This window comes from Pogona vitticeps, chromosome 1 (assembly GCF_051106095.1).
Source record: "Pogona vitticeps strain Pit_001003342236 chromosome 1, PviZW2.1, whole genome shotgun sequence".
NCBI classification, from domain to species: Eukaryota; Metazoa; Chordata; class Lepidosauria; order Squamata; family Agamidae; genus Pogona; species Pogona vitticeps.
Window position 1 is genome coordinate 235,176,137 of NC_135783.1, and position 15,806 is coordinate 235,191,942.

Consider the following 15,806-nt stretch of genomic DNA (forward strand, 5'->3'; position numbering starts at 1 on the left):
ACTCTGCCTAATGATAGGGCTGGCCTTAGGTGCTTTCAAAGAAATGGATGGGAATGTGGCAATCAAAACACAGAATAAACTAATCTCCGGGGAGAAGAAAAAGAAAACGTGTGTGGTTGGTTGATACAGAGTTAGCCTTTGCTTGATTTGGCTGCATGCGAGGGATTGAGTGGAACTGAATATGAGAACGGAGTCAGTTTTAAATGGCATGTGTTGTGAAGCGATGCAGATGTTATATTTGTGGTGTTAGGGTTCTAAAGGCTCACTGATAGATGCTAATCATCATGTGATATTGCACTTTTTAAGTAATAGATGTGCACGTGTGAAACAGCCTCTGAATTCAAGATGTAAGAGATAATCTATGCAAGTCCACAACTAGCCTGTAGAATTCTGGAGCAGGACAACAGGAGGGCATCCAATATAGTGACGGTTCTGGAAACCAAGCCCAAGGAGGAGGCGCTGAGGGGTATGGTTAGCATAAACAAGGCTGAGGTGATATGACAGCCATCTTCAGATACGGAAGATGAAGCAAGAGTGTTTTCTCCTCTCCAGAGAGTAAGATCAGAACCATAGATTTAAATGGCGAGAAAAGATATTTTAATTGGACATGAGGAAGAAGTTTCTCATTGGAAGTCCTGTTCAATAGTGGTACATATTAACTCGTAAAGTGTTGAACTCTCCATTGTTGGAGGCTTTTAAGCATAGGTTGGATGGCCACTTGTCAAGGATATTTCAGCTGTGCATTTCAGCCCCCCCCCCCATCTCTTACCTCAGGACTTAGTCTGTTGAATGGTAGGCCCACCCCTAACAATGTCCATGATGGACCTACAGGACAGAAGTAGTCTATATCATTAAGCAACTTCTGTTCTACCACATATTCAGGGTGTTCCAAGAAAAGTCTGTCTCTGTCATCCAAAATGCTTTGAGGCTATCTTGGTAGAAAAAATCGGACAAAGTGAAGGCCAAAATTAAGTTCCATTAACTTTGATGCAGAACTCAGGAAGTCCTTTGGTGTAAGCCCTATAACTTGCACAGGAGCACTCCTGATTCGTTTTAACAGGAACAAAATAACCATTGGCCTGTCTAGCTCAGTTTTGCCAACTCTTACCGGCAGCAGCTCTCCAGCATTTCAGGTGAGATCCTTTCTGGCTCTGCTTGAGGAGCCCTAATATAAATGGGTGGTCTATCAGGTATTAACAAGGCCTGAACCTTCTCAGCTCAGTCAGACTGAACATGACTGGATGTGCTCAGAGTATTATAGTTGAATACAGAGTTTACCGCCAAATAAAAATGTGAGTGGCTCTCTCTCTCTCTCTCGTTTTCCTGTTGCTATTACTTTATTTCTGACTCTTTTTCCTGTCAGACAACCCAAATGTAACCTATTCATATAAATAAGCAATTATTCTAGTTCTTTGAAATAGAGGAGATCCTTCAAAATGTAGATGCCACTAGTAAAACATGATGAGCTTCCAATTTTCATTTATTGCCCCTTGGCAGCCGAGCAAAGCTTCAAAATAACCAGCTATAAATAAGTACTTGTTTGTAATTACAGTAATTTCTTTTACCTGAATGAGAGTCTGATAGATCTCACAGTCCAATGTCTGCTAGACCATACTTTGCTGACCTCTGGCCTGTTAGTAACACCACTGAGTTTTGTCTCTTCTGACCTAAAAATATAGATCTCAATAGCTTATATTGATTGCCTTAGAAAATGGAAGTTGTTATCTGGCTAGGTGGAATCAACTTTTCCAACATCTTCCGCTCATAGTACCATGGCAAGTACTATAAGAATGGCTTGATGGACTGCATGAGATGCTCACCCCTTCATGGTGGCATGATGGACCTGGAGAAAATGTCTAAGAGGGTGCTAAACCAGGGCAGAAGGTGCCCGTAAATGTCAAGTTAAGGGGCCTCTAAAACTGCAGGATGTGCTGCTTATATACCGCAAAGCGTGCTGCTTATATACCGCCCCATAGCGCTTCAAGCACTCTCTGGGCAGTTTACAATTTAATTATGCAGGCTACACATTGCCCCCCCAGCAAGCTGGGTACTCATTTTACCGACCTCGGAAGGATAGAAGGCTGAGTCAACCTTGAGCCGGCTACCTGGGATTTGAACCCCAGGTCATGAGCACAGTTTTAGCTGCAGTACAGCGATTTAACCACTGCGCCACGGGGCTCCTCGTGGTATTCAATGAGTGATACTAAAAGGGCAAATGATGCTCTGTTCTCTAAACTTCTGCCAACCTCGCTCCTCTAAAAAATAAAAAATAAAATAAACCTAGAGCCAGCTCTAGGCTGAAGTGGGGTTGTATGAACTTTAGATTTATATGCTATCATTGCCTAACTTTACCACCACTCAGTCTCATAAACAGTTTGTGCTTTGGCTCAAAGCTACAACATTAAGAAAGTTTACAAGCAAATGCAAATCAAACTAATTTCTTTCCATCCCTAGCTGTCATCTGCTTGGCACATCACAATAGATAATTTCCAACTTTTCCGAACGATCAGGGATGGAGCCTGTTTTCAGATAGTTCGGCATTAAAAAAACCTAAGATCATGGCCACTGGTCCCATCACCTCCTGGCAAATAGAAGAGGAAGATATGGAGGCAGTGACAGATTTTACCTTCTTGGGCTCCATGATCACTGCAGATGGTGACAGCAGCCACGAAATTAAAAGACACCTGCTTTTTTGGAGGAAAGCGATGACAAACCTAGACAGCATCTTAAAAAGCAGAGACATCACGTTGCCAACTAAAGTCCACATAGTCAAAGCTATGGTTTTCCCTGTAGTGATGTATGGAAGTGAGAGCTGGACCACAAAGAAGGCTGACCGCTGAAGAATTGATGCTTTTGAATTGTGGTGCTGAAGGAGAGTCTGGAGAGTCCCGTGGACTGCAAGGAGACCAAACCTATCCATTTTGGAGGGAATCAGCCCTGAGTGCTCACTGGAAGGACAGATCCGGAAGCTGAGGCTTCAATACTTCGGCCATCTCATGAGAAGAGAAGACTCTCTGGAAAACACCCTGATGTTGGGAAAGTGTGAAGGCAAGAGGAGAAGGAGACGACAGAGGATGACAGTGGTTGGACAGTGTCATCTAAGCTACCAACATGAATTTGACCCAACTCTGGGAGGCAGTGGAACACCTGGGGTACTCTGGTCCATGGGGTCACGAAGAGTCGGAAACGACTTAATGACTAAACAACAACAAAAACCTAACAAATCCCTGACTTAGTTATGTCCTGATTTTTGTCTTTAGTGCACATCTCCTAAATTATTAGCTCAAATTTTAAGCTCTTTTAAAATGAGAGAAATTGTAGACATATGCCCCCATGACCTCTTGTTAAATCTGAGAGGAAAGATGCCTACATCTTGTATATAGCATTCACACACATGTACATTAGTGCTAAGGCACTGGACAGTGTACAGCTTGGCACGTCTCATATGGCCCCTGCTGGGATATATTTTGAACAGCTGCCGATATGCTGTAGGACAACTAAATTTTTCTGCTATAATCCTTCCCAATCTAGAGCCCCTCCCTGGTGTTCTGGACTACAGCTCCCATCAGCCTCAATCAACATGGCTCTTGGCCCAAGGGGATGGGAGATATAATCCCATCTGGCGCTAAGACATCTGGAATACAACCTCTTTGGGAAGGCTATCTGGAAGTCGAGTTATGGCAACTGGACTTCTTTCTTGTTAGACTGAAATGTTCCACTACTTATCCAAGCAGCTTCTTTAGACTGAAGAAGCTACTTGGACGAGTAGCAAAATGTTTCAAGAAAGTCCAGTTGCCATGATTCAACTTCCAGATAATCTCACCTGGATGACTGACAATCTTCACAGATACTTTGGGAAGGCTATTCCCCAATATCACCAGAAAACTTGGTGTTTCAATCAGAGTAGCTGACACAGAGCAAATGGATAGAGCCCTGAGAGCCATCCAGAGAGTGACCCGTATTCTACAGTGCAGTTATTCCAAGGACATGACTCTTAAGCGCCTGCAAGATTTGGTCCTTCTTAGATGATAAAGGCTAGACTCCCTGAACCAATGACATGTGGCCCTAAAAGTGCTCCTCTCCATCTGCTCTGGAGCCCAACCTCTGCAAAGAGGGACAGGCAACAGTTTGCTCTACCAAGAGGCAGAACTCCTATAACCAAAGAAAAAGAACACTGACATCTGTATCAATCACATCAGGCTTCCTCAAACCAGCACCTTCCGGATGGACTGGGCTACATACCCCATCACTCACCATCAGTATGATCCTGGTGATTGAGAATAATGGGAGTTAGAAGTGGTGCCTCGCTAGACGATGATAATTCATTCCACTGAAATCGCTGTTTAGCGAAATCATTGTCTAGCAAAAAGCATTTCCCCATTGGAATGCATTGAAACCTGTTTAATGCGTTCCAATGGGGAAAAATTGTCGTTGTCTAGCAAAGATCGGCCATAGGAAAGCCACTTTGTGAACCGCTGATCAGCTGTTTAAATCGCTGTCTTGTGAAGCTTAGGTCCCGAAAACACCTGTTTGTGAGCGCGGAGGGAGCTGTCAAAATCATCGTCTTGCAAAAATCGGTTTGCAAAGCAGGGACCAAACATTGTCCAGCGAAATTTCCCCATAGGAATCACTGTTTGCGAATCACTATAGTGATTGCAAAAAGCCAATGTCTAGCGAAAAGGATGTACATCTTATAATGTCTGCTATGTATGATGGTATAGAAAATATACTGACCAAACACAATAGAATCCGTCTTGTGCCCTGAAAAAGAACTGCGTGGTAACTGTCTAGCGAGGCACCACTGTATATTCCAATGCATCTGCAGGGTGCCAGCTGGGGGTACACTATGTAATAGTTCGGCTCCCACTACTAAATAGATACTGTGCATTTCAAATATTCCTTTATTTCCTCACTGCATTTTTCAACAAATCACAGCTGCAGCCTTAGACCTAGAACATGTGTTCCTCGAGAGCCCCAGCTTTAATAAGAGTTCTTCAGGGAGGATATTAACAAGAGCACACAACCTTCCATGAATCTTGATTTGCATTATGAAACTGTGGGAAAGAAAGCATTAACCTTTTTGCAGGGCATACATCCAGGCCACCCAAAGCAACAGGGAAGCCAATGGATTCAGGTTGCGCCCTGCATATACTGAGTGCATAGGAGCTTAGAAAAGTGATTGCTGAACTACAGCTACACAAATCCCTTAGACTGGGAGATTCTGGGAGCTGAAGTCCAAAAGGTAACTCTTCCAAGCTCTTGGGGGGAGGGGTATATGCTTCAACACAGGAGTGAGGAAACCAGTAGCCCTCCAGATGTTAAGTGGACTACAATTCCCCGTCATCCTGAACCATGAACTGTGCAGCTTGTGGCTCACGATATCCAGAAGGCAATAACAAATGGCTAAGTGACAGCCATCCCATCTGTTGCTAAAACTCCACTGCCACCATGCCATCACCTGCAGATGTTCCGTGGCACAGAGGCAGGAATTCCACACAGCAGATCCATCCATGTGGAAGACATTCCTTCAGTTCAGAAGTTTGAAAAATAACAATCCAGCCCAGGTGAGCTGTTTCACCTCCCATCAACTTTCACTGAGAAATTAAACAACAACAACAAAAAGTAACACCGTGAAAGGGCAGGAGGGAACAGCATCTAAGTTCATCTTGGTACTGTCAAGGCCCGAGACTGTATTCCTCCACCCCAACCCAGATAATTTGCACCTTGCACCACTAACTGCATGCACTTTAATGAGATTTGCACTCAGACTGGGAGCAACTTGGCCTTTATCCTTCAAACGGTTATACATCCGTGGCCCCATTCAACAGTGCAGAAGTATGTTCAGCCAAGGAGCCCTTGATCTCCCAAGTTACGGACACTTGTTAGCAAACTTTATTAAGCAGGCCAGTGTAACTGCAAAAAGCTGCTGTGGTTCTCAAAACTTTTTCTCTCTCTTCTGTTTTATTTACTTAAACTGTACACAAATGTAAAATACTCCGACAGCAAATCTAAGTGAAAGTTGTTTGGTATTTAAATTATTACGGAACAGAACCTATAAGGGACATTAATTAAATAAACAACAATTGGGTTTTCTTTCTTATTTTCTTTCATTTAAAGGATGTACATCTTATAATGTCTGCTATGTATGATGGTATAGAAAATACACTGACCAAACACAATAGAATCCGTCTCGTGCCCTGAAAAAGAACTGGTAGGCCTCACTGGAGAGTGTTCAGGATCATCACATGATATATAGAAATATGATATGATGGCCTTGCCATCGGATAAAAATTACTATTCATATGTTGGCCTCTTTGGTTCCAAAATTTTATGTATAATACATTTCACTGTATTCATTATTATTATTATTATTTTTGCTGCTATAAAAATAACTTTTTTTTCAAATGGCAGTTTCTCTTGACTACATCATGCAACTACATCAGTGCAAACATGAAAAGCAATCATTCGCTTTTAAAAAAAGAAGCAAAAGATTTAATTTCAAGTATAAAAAAAATATAAAAAAAGTACCATCTCATTTCAGTCCAGTTTTTGTCTAGGATGGGTCGACACTTAAATTGCATAGCTCATGCGGCACTTGTTTTTAACCTAAGAGATAGTGAGCAAAGAGAAGTGCACCATCAAGTACCAACCATTTCAAGGCATTGAAATCTGCAAGTGCTATAATAACGTGCATCCAAGCAGTTTATGAGTGCTGTGCTAGAGCATGGATTTTGGAGTTCTGCAGCCGCCCTGGGCATGTCCTGGGAAGGGAATTAGAAAATAAGAGCAAAAATCCTCCTTCTCTTCCACACACCCGATCTCCCTTCCTCCCTCTTTTTACCTCCCATAGATATTAGACGGATCTTTTCCCATTACCTACAGTATGGCGTATCCCTCACCTCCAGCACTGTGGGACTATAAATTATCTGGGGGGGGAGGAGGAGTTCCCAATTTGACTCGCGTTCTTTCTGCTTTCTCCTCTCCCCATCCTCCTTCCCAATAGTTCCAAACAGGCTCTTGCTGCATCCCCTGCGGTGGAACACAAATTGCAACTTTTGATGTTGCCGATGTTCTGAGAACATAGCAACAGTGTGCAAAACAGGGACAGGGTGGAGCAAGCCCTTTTTTAGATGGCATAACTGTGATAGCAGACCCCATGGGGTAGGTATGGGAGAAGCTAATGGTCCATGAAAACATGAAATCATGCCAATGCATCATTCAGAAGAACACAGCAACCATTTCTATGTTAAGCTCGTCATATTTACTTCTGTATCTTTCAATCTCTCTCTCCTCTCTCTCTCTCTCTCTCTCTCCTCTCTCTCTCTCTGGTTTCAACAATATTCTACCCTGGAAGTGCTATATAGACCATTTGTGTTTTTCCAAACATATATATTTACATAGTGTTTAACATCAAGAGGAAGGACTCATCTTGCCTTAAGCAGGTAGCTTCTTACTTCCTTTTTTTAGACCTTAGAGGTGATGGTGGTCGTTTGTATGTCTGGTCACTTAAAATACTCGTGTACGAGGATATATATTAGACATGTTTTCTTTTCTTGTGCTTCCCAGTGCTTTGATTCATCACATGTCTGGCTAACAGAAGAAATGGCTAATGGTTTATCAATGGCAGGAATTTCAACTCCCTTTCTGTTCCTCGCTTCCCTCCTCCAAGCTGAGTCGTGTAACTTGCATGTGCGTGTCGCTGTGAGTATATGTGCTTGTGTCCTTGGGTGTGGGGGTGGGATTAAGGTACTTCATAGCATTAGTTTATAGGTGGTAGCATATTTTAGTGTCCGGGATCCATAAACTGCCACTGTCCTGACAACACAGTGAAATGATATATATCTTTATATCTTTGTTGCTGTTGTTGTTGCTGCCGCCGCTGCTACTGCTGCCATTTCCTCTGTGAGGATTTTTTTTAACCTCCATGCTTGGAAGGAAGAAAGACAGCAAAACACACTCTGATCCCCATTCTGTATGGGAATGTTCTTCCCCCACCCCTTCCCTGTCCCCTCCCCCCCTTTCACAGACAACCCTCCCTCCCCATCAGGCGCAACCACATTCTTCCACAATCATATTGGGAACGTCCCTCTTCACGATGTTGTATTCATCGTCAAAGTACAGCATGGACATTGTGTTAAGTTTGGTTGGGATGCAACACGAGTTCACGGTCCCTGGGTTCAGCCCTCGCATGCGGTACTGATTCACGACGGCCGTGTGAAAAGAGGACGCTGAGCCCGGGACGCCAGCCAAATAGGCCGGACAGCTCCCTTCACAGTAATTCCCATAGTAACCCGGCGGTGCTATGATCCAGTCATTCCACCCGATGAGTTTAAAGTCAATGAAAAACTGTTGCCTGCAACATAAATTGGTCCTGCCATCACAGTCCAAGCCTCTTTTCCGGATTCGGTGCTGGTTGCCAGCCAAGCGGGCTTGCACGACTAAAAAGGGCCGGTGAGATTCGTCCCCAGGGTCCACGTAAATTGGCAGTACTGAATATTCTTCGCAGGCGTCACACTGAATATCCAAGTTCAGCCTTCGCTCCCCTTTCTCAAACAGAGCCTGGATTGCTTCTGTCATGGGGAATGTGTGCCAGCCACTTCTTTTGAGATCGACTTTCTTTTCAACCACATTCCACTTGTTGCTAGTGTCCGGGTCTTGGAAAAACACTTTGACTCTCACTTTTCGCCGGCTACCTTTCTCCAAGACGTATGGAAGCAGCTTCAAGTAAAGCCATAAGCTGGCTTGAACCACAAATAAATTCTGATTCCCTTCATTGGAAATGAAGAAATACAGCCGCATCCTAGAGGAGGCCAGGTCATCTAAGATATAAGGCAGGGGTGGATGGCGGGGAGGGGGCAGCAGGGAGAGGAGAGAGAAAAAATATGGCAATAAGTACCAAAGAAGTGTATTTTTTTAAAAAAAAGGCAATATTTCCACCATATTACTGCAGTTCCTAAAACAACAGATGTCCAAATCATAAAAACAATGACCAGCTATGAATTGCAATGTGTATTTAGCAGCTAAATGGGTGATGGAAACCCATTTCAAAGTGAGCTTCCCAAGAGAACTCATTCAGGCTATTTGGAGAGTGGGAGAATCAGATCCTTAGAAATCAGTATACAAGTAATTAAGGTCATATAGATCTCAAACCATGAAAGGAGCCCTGTGAGCACCTGGAGAAGTGCTAATTAGTTTTCCTTCCCTTCCCTTTCTTAAAAAAAAAAGTGTTTGCCTGGCAGAGGCAGCCTGCTTCGCATATAATTTTCCCAGAAAGCACAAATTGTTAACAACCAGGGAACGGTTTGAGAAGAAAGGATTTGGTTACAATTTAGATGTGCCCTGTAAATTCACCCAACAGCCCCATCATGCTTGCAAAACGCTAGCATTTGACTAGCCCACTTTGTGAAGGCCTAGTTCTTACTGGGGAAACACTGGCAGTGGAGTGGTCCACTGAACAAGGGCCGGGTTTCTCACTAAGGTTCTAAATCTGCATCATTTCAGGTGTCAATACAATCCTCCCTAGAAAAAATATTCTAGTAACAAGAACAAGTAACATAGGATTTCTCCATGCTGTGTTAGCCATGTTAGTCTGTTAACAGCAGAAACCACAACTTCATAGCACTTTAAAGGCTAGTATGATTTATCTGACATAAGCTTTCAAAGAGAGGTGCAGTCCATGAAGGCTTGTGCCACGTAAAACACGGGGGTCCTTAAGGTGTCAAAAGACGCAAATTTAGATTGCGGAGCAGATTGTCAGTGTTCCTGACATGCTAGCTCTCTATAGGAAGGGTGGAGGGGAGAGCAAAGAAACATTCGATTATGTGAGTTCCCACCTCAGGACCGACAAGGCGCACAACCACCTCAGCACAAACTACAGGCCACAACCCCTGCATCCGTCACAGTTGTATGGAAGAGGCAATTTAGCTCTCTCTTCCTCACCCCTATGAAAGGTGTAGGAGCCCTACTCTGTTTAGCACCTGGCCACTCTAATGGGAAGTAGCCTGAAGCATCTTCTCTTGGGAGATTTAGCCAAGCAGATAAATGGTGAGTCACAGGCTCTGATTAGTCCCAGGTCCCACATAGATTTTCTGGGTGAGTCAAACAATGCTATTTTGCATCTGCTGTGTCCCTTCCCCTCCTCACACCCACTTAGAAGGTATCTGGCAGCTCCACTTATATGTGGCACTTATGAGCTGTCATGTGCCACTGATCGCTCCCAACCCAAATATTTCTGACCCAAGCTTGCAAATCCTATGCACATTCATCTGGTGTGTATATGTGTGAGGGGTTGAGTGCCATACTGAACCCAGTGGAGCTCGCTTTTAATTAACTATATTTTATTTAACCACACACTGATTCTGGGTTTCTTTATTTTTCTTCACTCCGTTGCATTTCAGACATTTCAGTTCCACAATCCAAAACATGACAGGCGATTGAAAATCTCAATGCTGACATCGTTAACAGCAGTTCTTACAGTGCCGTTCAATCATCCAGGTCCCTTGGTTTATATGGTCCTGTGGTGATCCTCTAGCCTTGACAAAAGTACAGGTATTCTTAACCTAGACTTTATCTGAGACCATGATGAACTGAAGCTTGCCATATGCCTTCTAAGCCCAGCATTCTGTCTCAGCAGTACATGTGTGACCTAAGCAAAATCAGGCAACGTATGGTAGTGCAAAACCCGTAGACCCTAGCCAGCAAATTCAGTCCTGAAAGAATACAAAAGTTGCACATGAACCGCACCTGGAGGGCCTCACACACATCTTGGCCATATAGCCTCCCAAAGCATCTAGACCTATATGCCATATTGACACTTGTCAAACAGCAAATAAGCAACGACCTGTCCAATATGCAATATTTGTCAGTGGCAGTGAAGAAAAATATAAAATGAATACTAAAGGATTAAATAGATCCACTCATCTCTCATGTAACCGGTCTAATGGCCCATCCCATAACCCATCCACCCATCTTTTCCCCTCCATGTATAAGCTAGCACAGCACTTCTCAAACTTTCTACCTAAAGGGAAACCTCACATGTCCTGATCTGCTGAGGAACTTGTAGCCAAATGGCATGGATCCACAGTACATGCCACATACACTCTAATCTCATAGGTTAGGCCACAGCATCTCCCTGTATCAACTGAAAATGTAACATAGAACACACTCTCCTGCTTTTTTCTGTTGGCTCTGCTGCAGAGGAGGAAAGATGGTCCATCATGACTGATCTTTGCATTAAAGGACCCCTAATAAGGCAGAACTTCCAAAAGTTCCTTTCTTGGACCATAACTGGCCATACTGGCTGAAGGATTTTGGGACCTGTAGTCCAAAAAAGGAACAATCCTGAGCTTTGGTTCCAAGGAATCTTCGGGTTACTCTGGAACATAGGTTGAAATCTAGTACTGGTTGTATGCATTTGTGAATTGGTGAAGAGACGGAAAGGGTGAGAGGAAGAAAAAAGATTATCTGAAAACGTTCGCTGGGAAGGTCATTGAGTGCAGAGGTATAAAGGAGGGATGGCAGGGTAAGTTTGGCACAAGATATGGAGCAAGAATATCTCCCTCAAATAGAGGACAACTTGAATAAAGAGATGCCGGATTTAGGTGTTCTACCAATCCAATATGCAGGGACTAATCGGAAGGTGGTGGCACCAATGCCGTTTGAGATGGATGGAGGAATAAGTGTGGATATCATGGGAGAAGGAAAGCCAGCAGTTTGGATAATTAAACCAGGAATAGAAGAAAGGAAACAAGAAAGGATGAATATTGTGCTATTATTACAAGCAGAAGAAACCAAAGGGAGACACAATATCAGGAAGAGGATGGATTTTCCAACACAGGGATGACGTTGGAAAGGTATTACTAATGAATGGGTAAATGAGAGGAGAAATGGACAAGACCATTAAGGTGAGTGGCTGAATGCAACAAGGTGATTGTATACAGTAGATGAACATCTGGGGCATGAAATAAATGGATAGACTCACTGTTACCCATACATTGGGCATGGGAATAGATGAATAAGGAGAAAACGCTGCAGAGAGAGGTATGCCACGGGTTTTCTGGAATTTTAGAGAATATGTATACAGTATATGGTGAGAGACCACAGATGGTCACATGAAGGTTGAACAGATGGGATCACCAAGAGGGCAGTGCACTCATGAACTGATGATAGAGAGCACATGTCAGCAAAGGGGGCTAGAACACCTGAGGCAGGCAGATGCGTAGGTGAAGCAAAGGACCTGAGTGACAAGAAGCAATTGAAGACTATACCTGAAGTTCAATGATGGGGGATATGGGAGAGGAAGGGGATGAAGGAATGAATAGGGTATTGATACAAAGGCCCTTTTGCAGAATAGGTGCCTAACCTGTGGGTGTCAATGGGGCAGACAGATGCCAGTGATTGCAAGGGGCACAGGAAGAAGAGAAGCCCAAGGGCACACATGTGGGTGGGGCACAGGGACGGTTGCAGAAGATATGTGTATGGATCCTTGAATAAGGGGAAAAGGTCATCCAAGGTTAGGAATGGAAGGGGAGATATTCTGTACAACACTGGGAAACAGGGTGCAGAAGAGATAAATAGGTGATTTGGAAGAGAAGGGTGGCATGAGAGACAGTGGACATGTGGTGGGAGTGGTAAGGTGATATAAACAGGTATGAATACTGCAGAGGTGTCTGAGAATAGCCGTAGGGGAAGGATTGCAGAGGTGTGATCCTTCTCTTGCCCTGCATCTGAAGGCAGCAAGAGGTGGATAATGGATGGGCGAAGCTGGCATTGTAGAGGTGGTGGCCTAACGACTGGCTAGGGGAAATCATTCAGGGCAGGTACCAGGGTGAGTTTGATGTGTGAGATGAAAGGATAGGGGTGTAGCCAGGGGCATAGATACCTAGCCTTCTAGGAAGTAGGCCAGTCGGCTGTGTAGGATCTAGATGGGTGCTGTGCAGGTCAAAGGGACAATGAGTGGATGGATTTACCAGACAAACTGAAAATCAAAGAGCAAGTAGACCAGAGAACCAGAATTCAGTAGGAAAATTTGCAACGAACATCCCAAAGCACTGGATCCCAACTGCAATTGAGTCTGCAGGGTGGGGAAAGCAGAGGGGGCGATGGGAACTGAAAAGGTCAGGTGTCGGTACAAGAAGGATGAACGGAAAGGGGGGGTGGTGGTAAATGTGAGACACACCAACCGGTGGGTGTCCCGGGGCACGCACGGGGATCTCCCAAACCAAAGCAGGAAGGGCGAAGGCCGGCCCGGGGACCCCGAGAGGGGAGAAGGGCAGGGTGCCTCTTCCCTCCCCCCCCCGCGGAGGGCAGGCGAGGGGCGGCCCGAGCAAAGGGGGTCAGTCAAAGCAGCGGCCCACCTGTCTCGGCGAAGCTGATGATCTCGGAGACCTGCTCGTGGGCCGGCGGCCCGGCGCTGGCCTGCCCGTCCAGGCTGGGGATCTCGACGCGGCCGTCCTCGCGCACCTTGCCGGCGTGCAGCTTGCGGAGCGCCGTGACCATGGCCGCCTTGGGGACGGCGTGGGTGATGTTGGGCCGGTCGCGCATCTGAAGGCGGCTCAGGATGTGCCTCTTGACGGCTTCCAGGAAATCGCCGTCCACGGCCGGCCCGCCGGCCACGGGCTCCTCGGCGGGAGGCCGCCGGAAGCCGCACGAGGTGCAAGTCTCCTGGGGGGCGGCTCCGGGAGGGGGGGTCGGCGAGGCGCCGGCGCCCAGCCCCAGCCAGCAAGCCGCAGCCAGGAGCAGCAGCAGCAGCGAGGCGGCCAGGGCCCCCCTCCTCCGAGCCGCCCCGTCCATGCCGATCTCCAGGCAGTGCCGCTCGGGGGCTGGGAGCTGAGCCGGCGGGTGGCCGAGTGGGGTGCGCGGAGCTCACCGAGGGCGGGCGCGGGCAGGCGGGCGAGGGAGAAGCGCCAGGAGGGAGGCGCGAGCAGAGACCGGGCGGGGGGAACGCCGCCCAATCAGGGAGCCCCCGAGGCCGTGCCAGCCGACAGTCAGGGTGCCCAAAGGGGTGCCAAGTTGGGGGCAGCTCAGCCCCGAAGCGGTGGGGTGGGGGAGAGGGGCCGATCCGGAGCGCCGGCTCCCCCCAGGGCAGCCGGAATCCCCCTGCAGCCTCACGCCGTCACTTGCCGGCGGTGGCAGCGGCTGGCATTTCCAAAGCGGGCAGCGCCTTCTTCAGCATGGTTTCAGCCGCGGTGCTTCCAGCCGGTCGGGCAGAATCCAGCAGCCCCACAGCGGACAGCGGGTGGGGAGACGAGGAAGAGGCGATCTTTTTCACGCCGGGGTCATCGGGGGGCCAAGCGGGGAGGGGGGAACCCGGGGCGGCGTGGCGTGGCGGATCAGGCAGGCAGAGGGAGAGTCAATCCAGTGTATCGCCAACCGGCCGGGGACACTCCAATCGACGATGCCTCCAGTCCCGATCCTTCGCCTCGAGGGGCAGAGCGAAGCGGGCAAGAGAGAGAGAGAGAGAGAGAAACCCGCAAAAGCCAAACCACCGAGCCGGTCCCTTGCTCCCGCTCCGCAGCTGGCCGCCGCCGCCGCCGCCTCCTCCGCCTCCTTGGCGCGCTCTCCCTTCTGCGCCCGCAAGCCTTGCGTTCCCCGCCTCCGGCAAATCCAAGTGAACCCGAAGCGAAGAGCGAGGATCGCCGGAGAGGAAGAAGCGCGCCGCGCGGGAGGGGAGCCGGCCCCGAGCCGCGATCCAGTCAGATCCAGGCGAGAGACCGCGGCTCCCTTGCCTCCACCTTCTTGCCCCCCTCGGGCGTGCGGCGGTCAAAGTGGGGCTACAGTCCAGCCGAGGGGGACCCTTCCTGGGGACCCCAGGTCCGGACAGGTGTCCACATGAAAGCGCGGCGGGCGAGGGCGGGGGAGAGAGAGGCACGAGAAGGCAGGAGGAGCGCCCCGCGAACAAGCCGGCAAAGAAAGAGCTCCGGGAAGCTTAAGCCAGAAGGGCCGCTCGGACGGCTCGCCCTTGCACCGGGCAGGCTTGCCGCTTGGCACGGGGCTGTCTCGCGAGTCAAGGCAGAGCCACCGCGCTGCCCGCCTCCGGGGGCAGCTCTTCTTCGCCTGTGCCTTGTGTTTGAATCCCGCTGTTCTTCGGCGGCTGAACCTGACGTGCCGCCTCCCTTGGCCCAGCAGCAGAAGGTCGCGCTTGGAAGAGCGCCCTGGTTCCTCTCGCTTATCTGCCTCTAATCTCCGGGCGCGTTTTCGCCTTTTCTTTCTTTCTTTCTCTCTCTCTCTCCCTCTCTTTCTCTCTGCCCCCTGCTCTCCCCTCGCTCTGTTTTTCGACCTGCCAAATCACAACATTGGGCCACTTTTCTCTCGGAAACTTTTATACCGAAGTTCAAACCACGTGGGAACGCCAACCTATAACAGGCCAGGCGCCACAGGCTCCGTGCTGTGGAGGAGATTAAGCTTTTTTGCCCGCGGGCTGCTCCAGGAACTTCCTGATGTGGAAATATTAATGCGGGCTCCTTTAGCCTACGCCCACCCAAACACCCAGCCCCGCCCGCCCGCCGTAAACACACGCACACACACACACACACACAGAGAGAGAGAGAGAGAGAGAGAGAGAGAGAGAGAGGACGGGAGTGCAAGTTACGGCCGGGGGTTTAATTCAATGAAGACATTGATTTCCAGAGAACAGGAAGCGTCAAGTTAGTCGCAAGGCAAACAAACGAGCCAGCCACCACCCTGTTCGGAAGTGTTGCGGCGGCTGGGATGAGAGGAGCTCACCTGACTCAGCCGCGGCGTCTTGGGTGGAAGCTCCTGCTCAGCTAAAGGGAGGTAGCCTCGGGCTAGCCGCATTTCCCTAGAGT

General features: G+C 47.8%; 1 protein-coding gene and 1 long non-coding RNA gene across 2 annotated transcripts in view; one reads left to right on the forward strand and one right to left on the reverse strand.

Annotated features, from left to right (window-relative positions):
* Positions 1–10,532, forward strand: part of LOC140703014 (uncharacterized) — a 56,578-nt gene extending 46,046 nt beyond the window's left edge. Inside the window, exons 2-3 of the long non-coding RNA XR_012082298.2 lie at positions 7,567–7,701; positions 10,398–10,532. This is a non-coding gene — a long non-coding RNA (uncharacterized LOC140703014). The remainder of the gene's footprint in view (positions 1–7,566; positions 7,702–10,397) is intronic.
* On the reverse strand, positions 5,943–15,485 carry INHBB (inhibin subunit beta B). The gene is made up of 2 exons (XM_072985240.2): positions 13,356–15,485; positions 5,943–8,819 (listed from the first exon to the last, which is right to left on the reverse strand). The coding sequence occupies exons 1-2, from the start codon at positions 13,789–13,791 to the stop codon at positions 8,044–8,046; spliced, it is 1,212 nt and encodes a 403-aa protein (XP_072841341.1). The 5' UTR covers positions 13,792–15,485; the 3' UTR covers positions 5,943–8,043.
* Between the last annotated feature and the right edge of the window lie 321 nt (positions 15,486–15,806).

Excerpts from the sequence above, each read along its gene's own strand:
- INHBB (XM_072985240.2), bottom strand. The coding sequence starts at position 13,791 with ATGGACGGGGCGGCTCGGAGGAGGGGGGCCCTGGCCGCCTCGCTGCTG. Across the intron at positions 8,820-13,355 it reads CATCAGCTTCGCCGAGACAG|ATGACCTGGCCTCCTCTAGG; the intron begins GTGGGCCGCTGC and ends CTTATATCTTAG.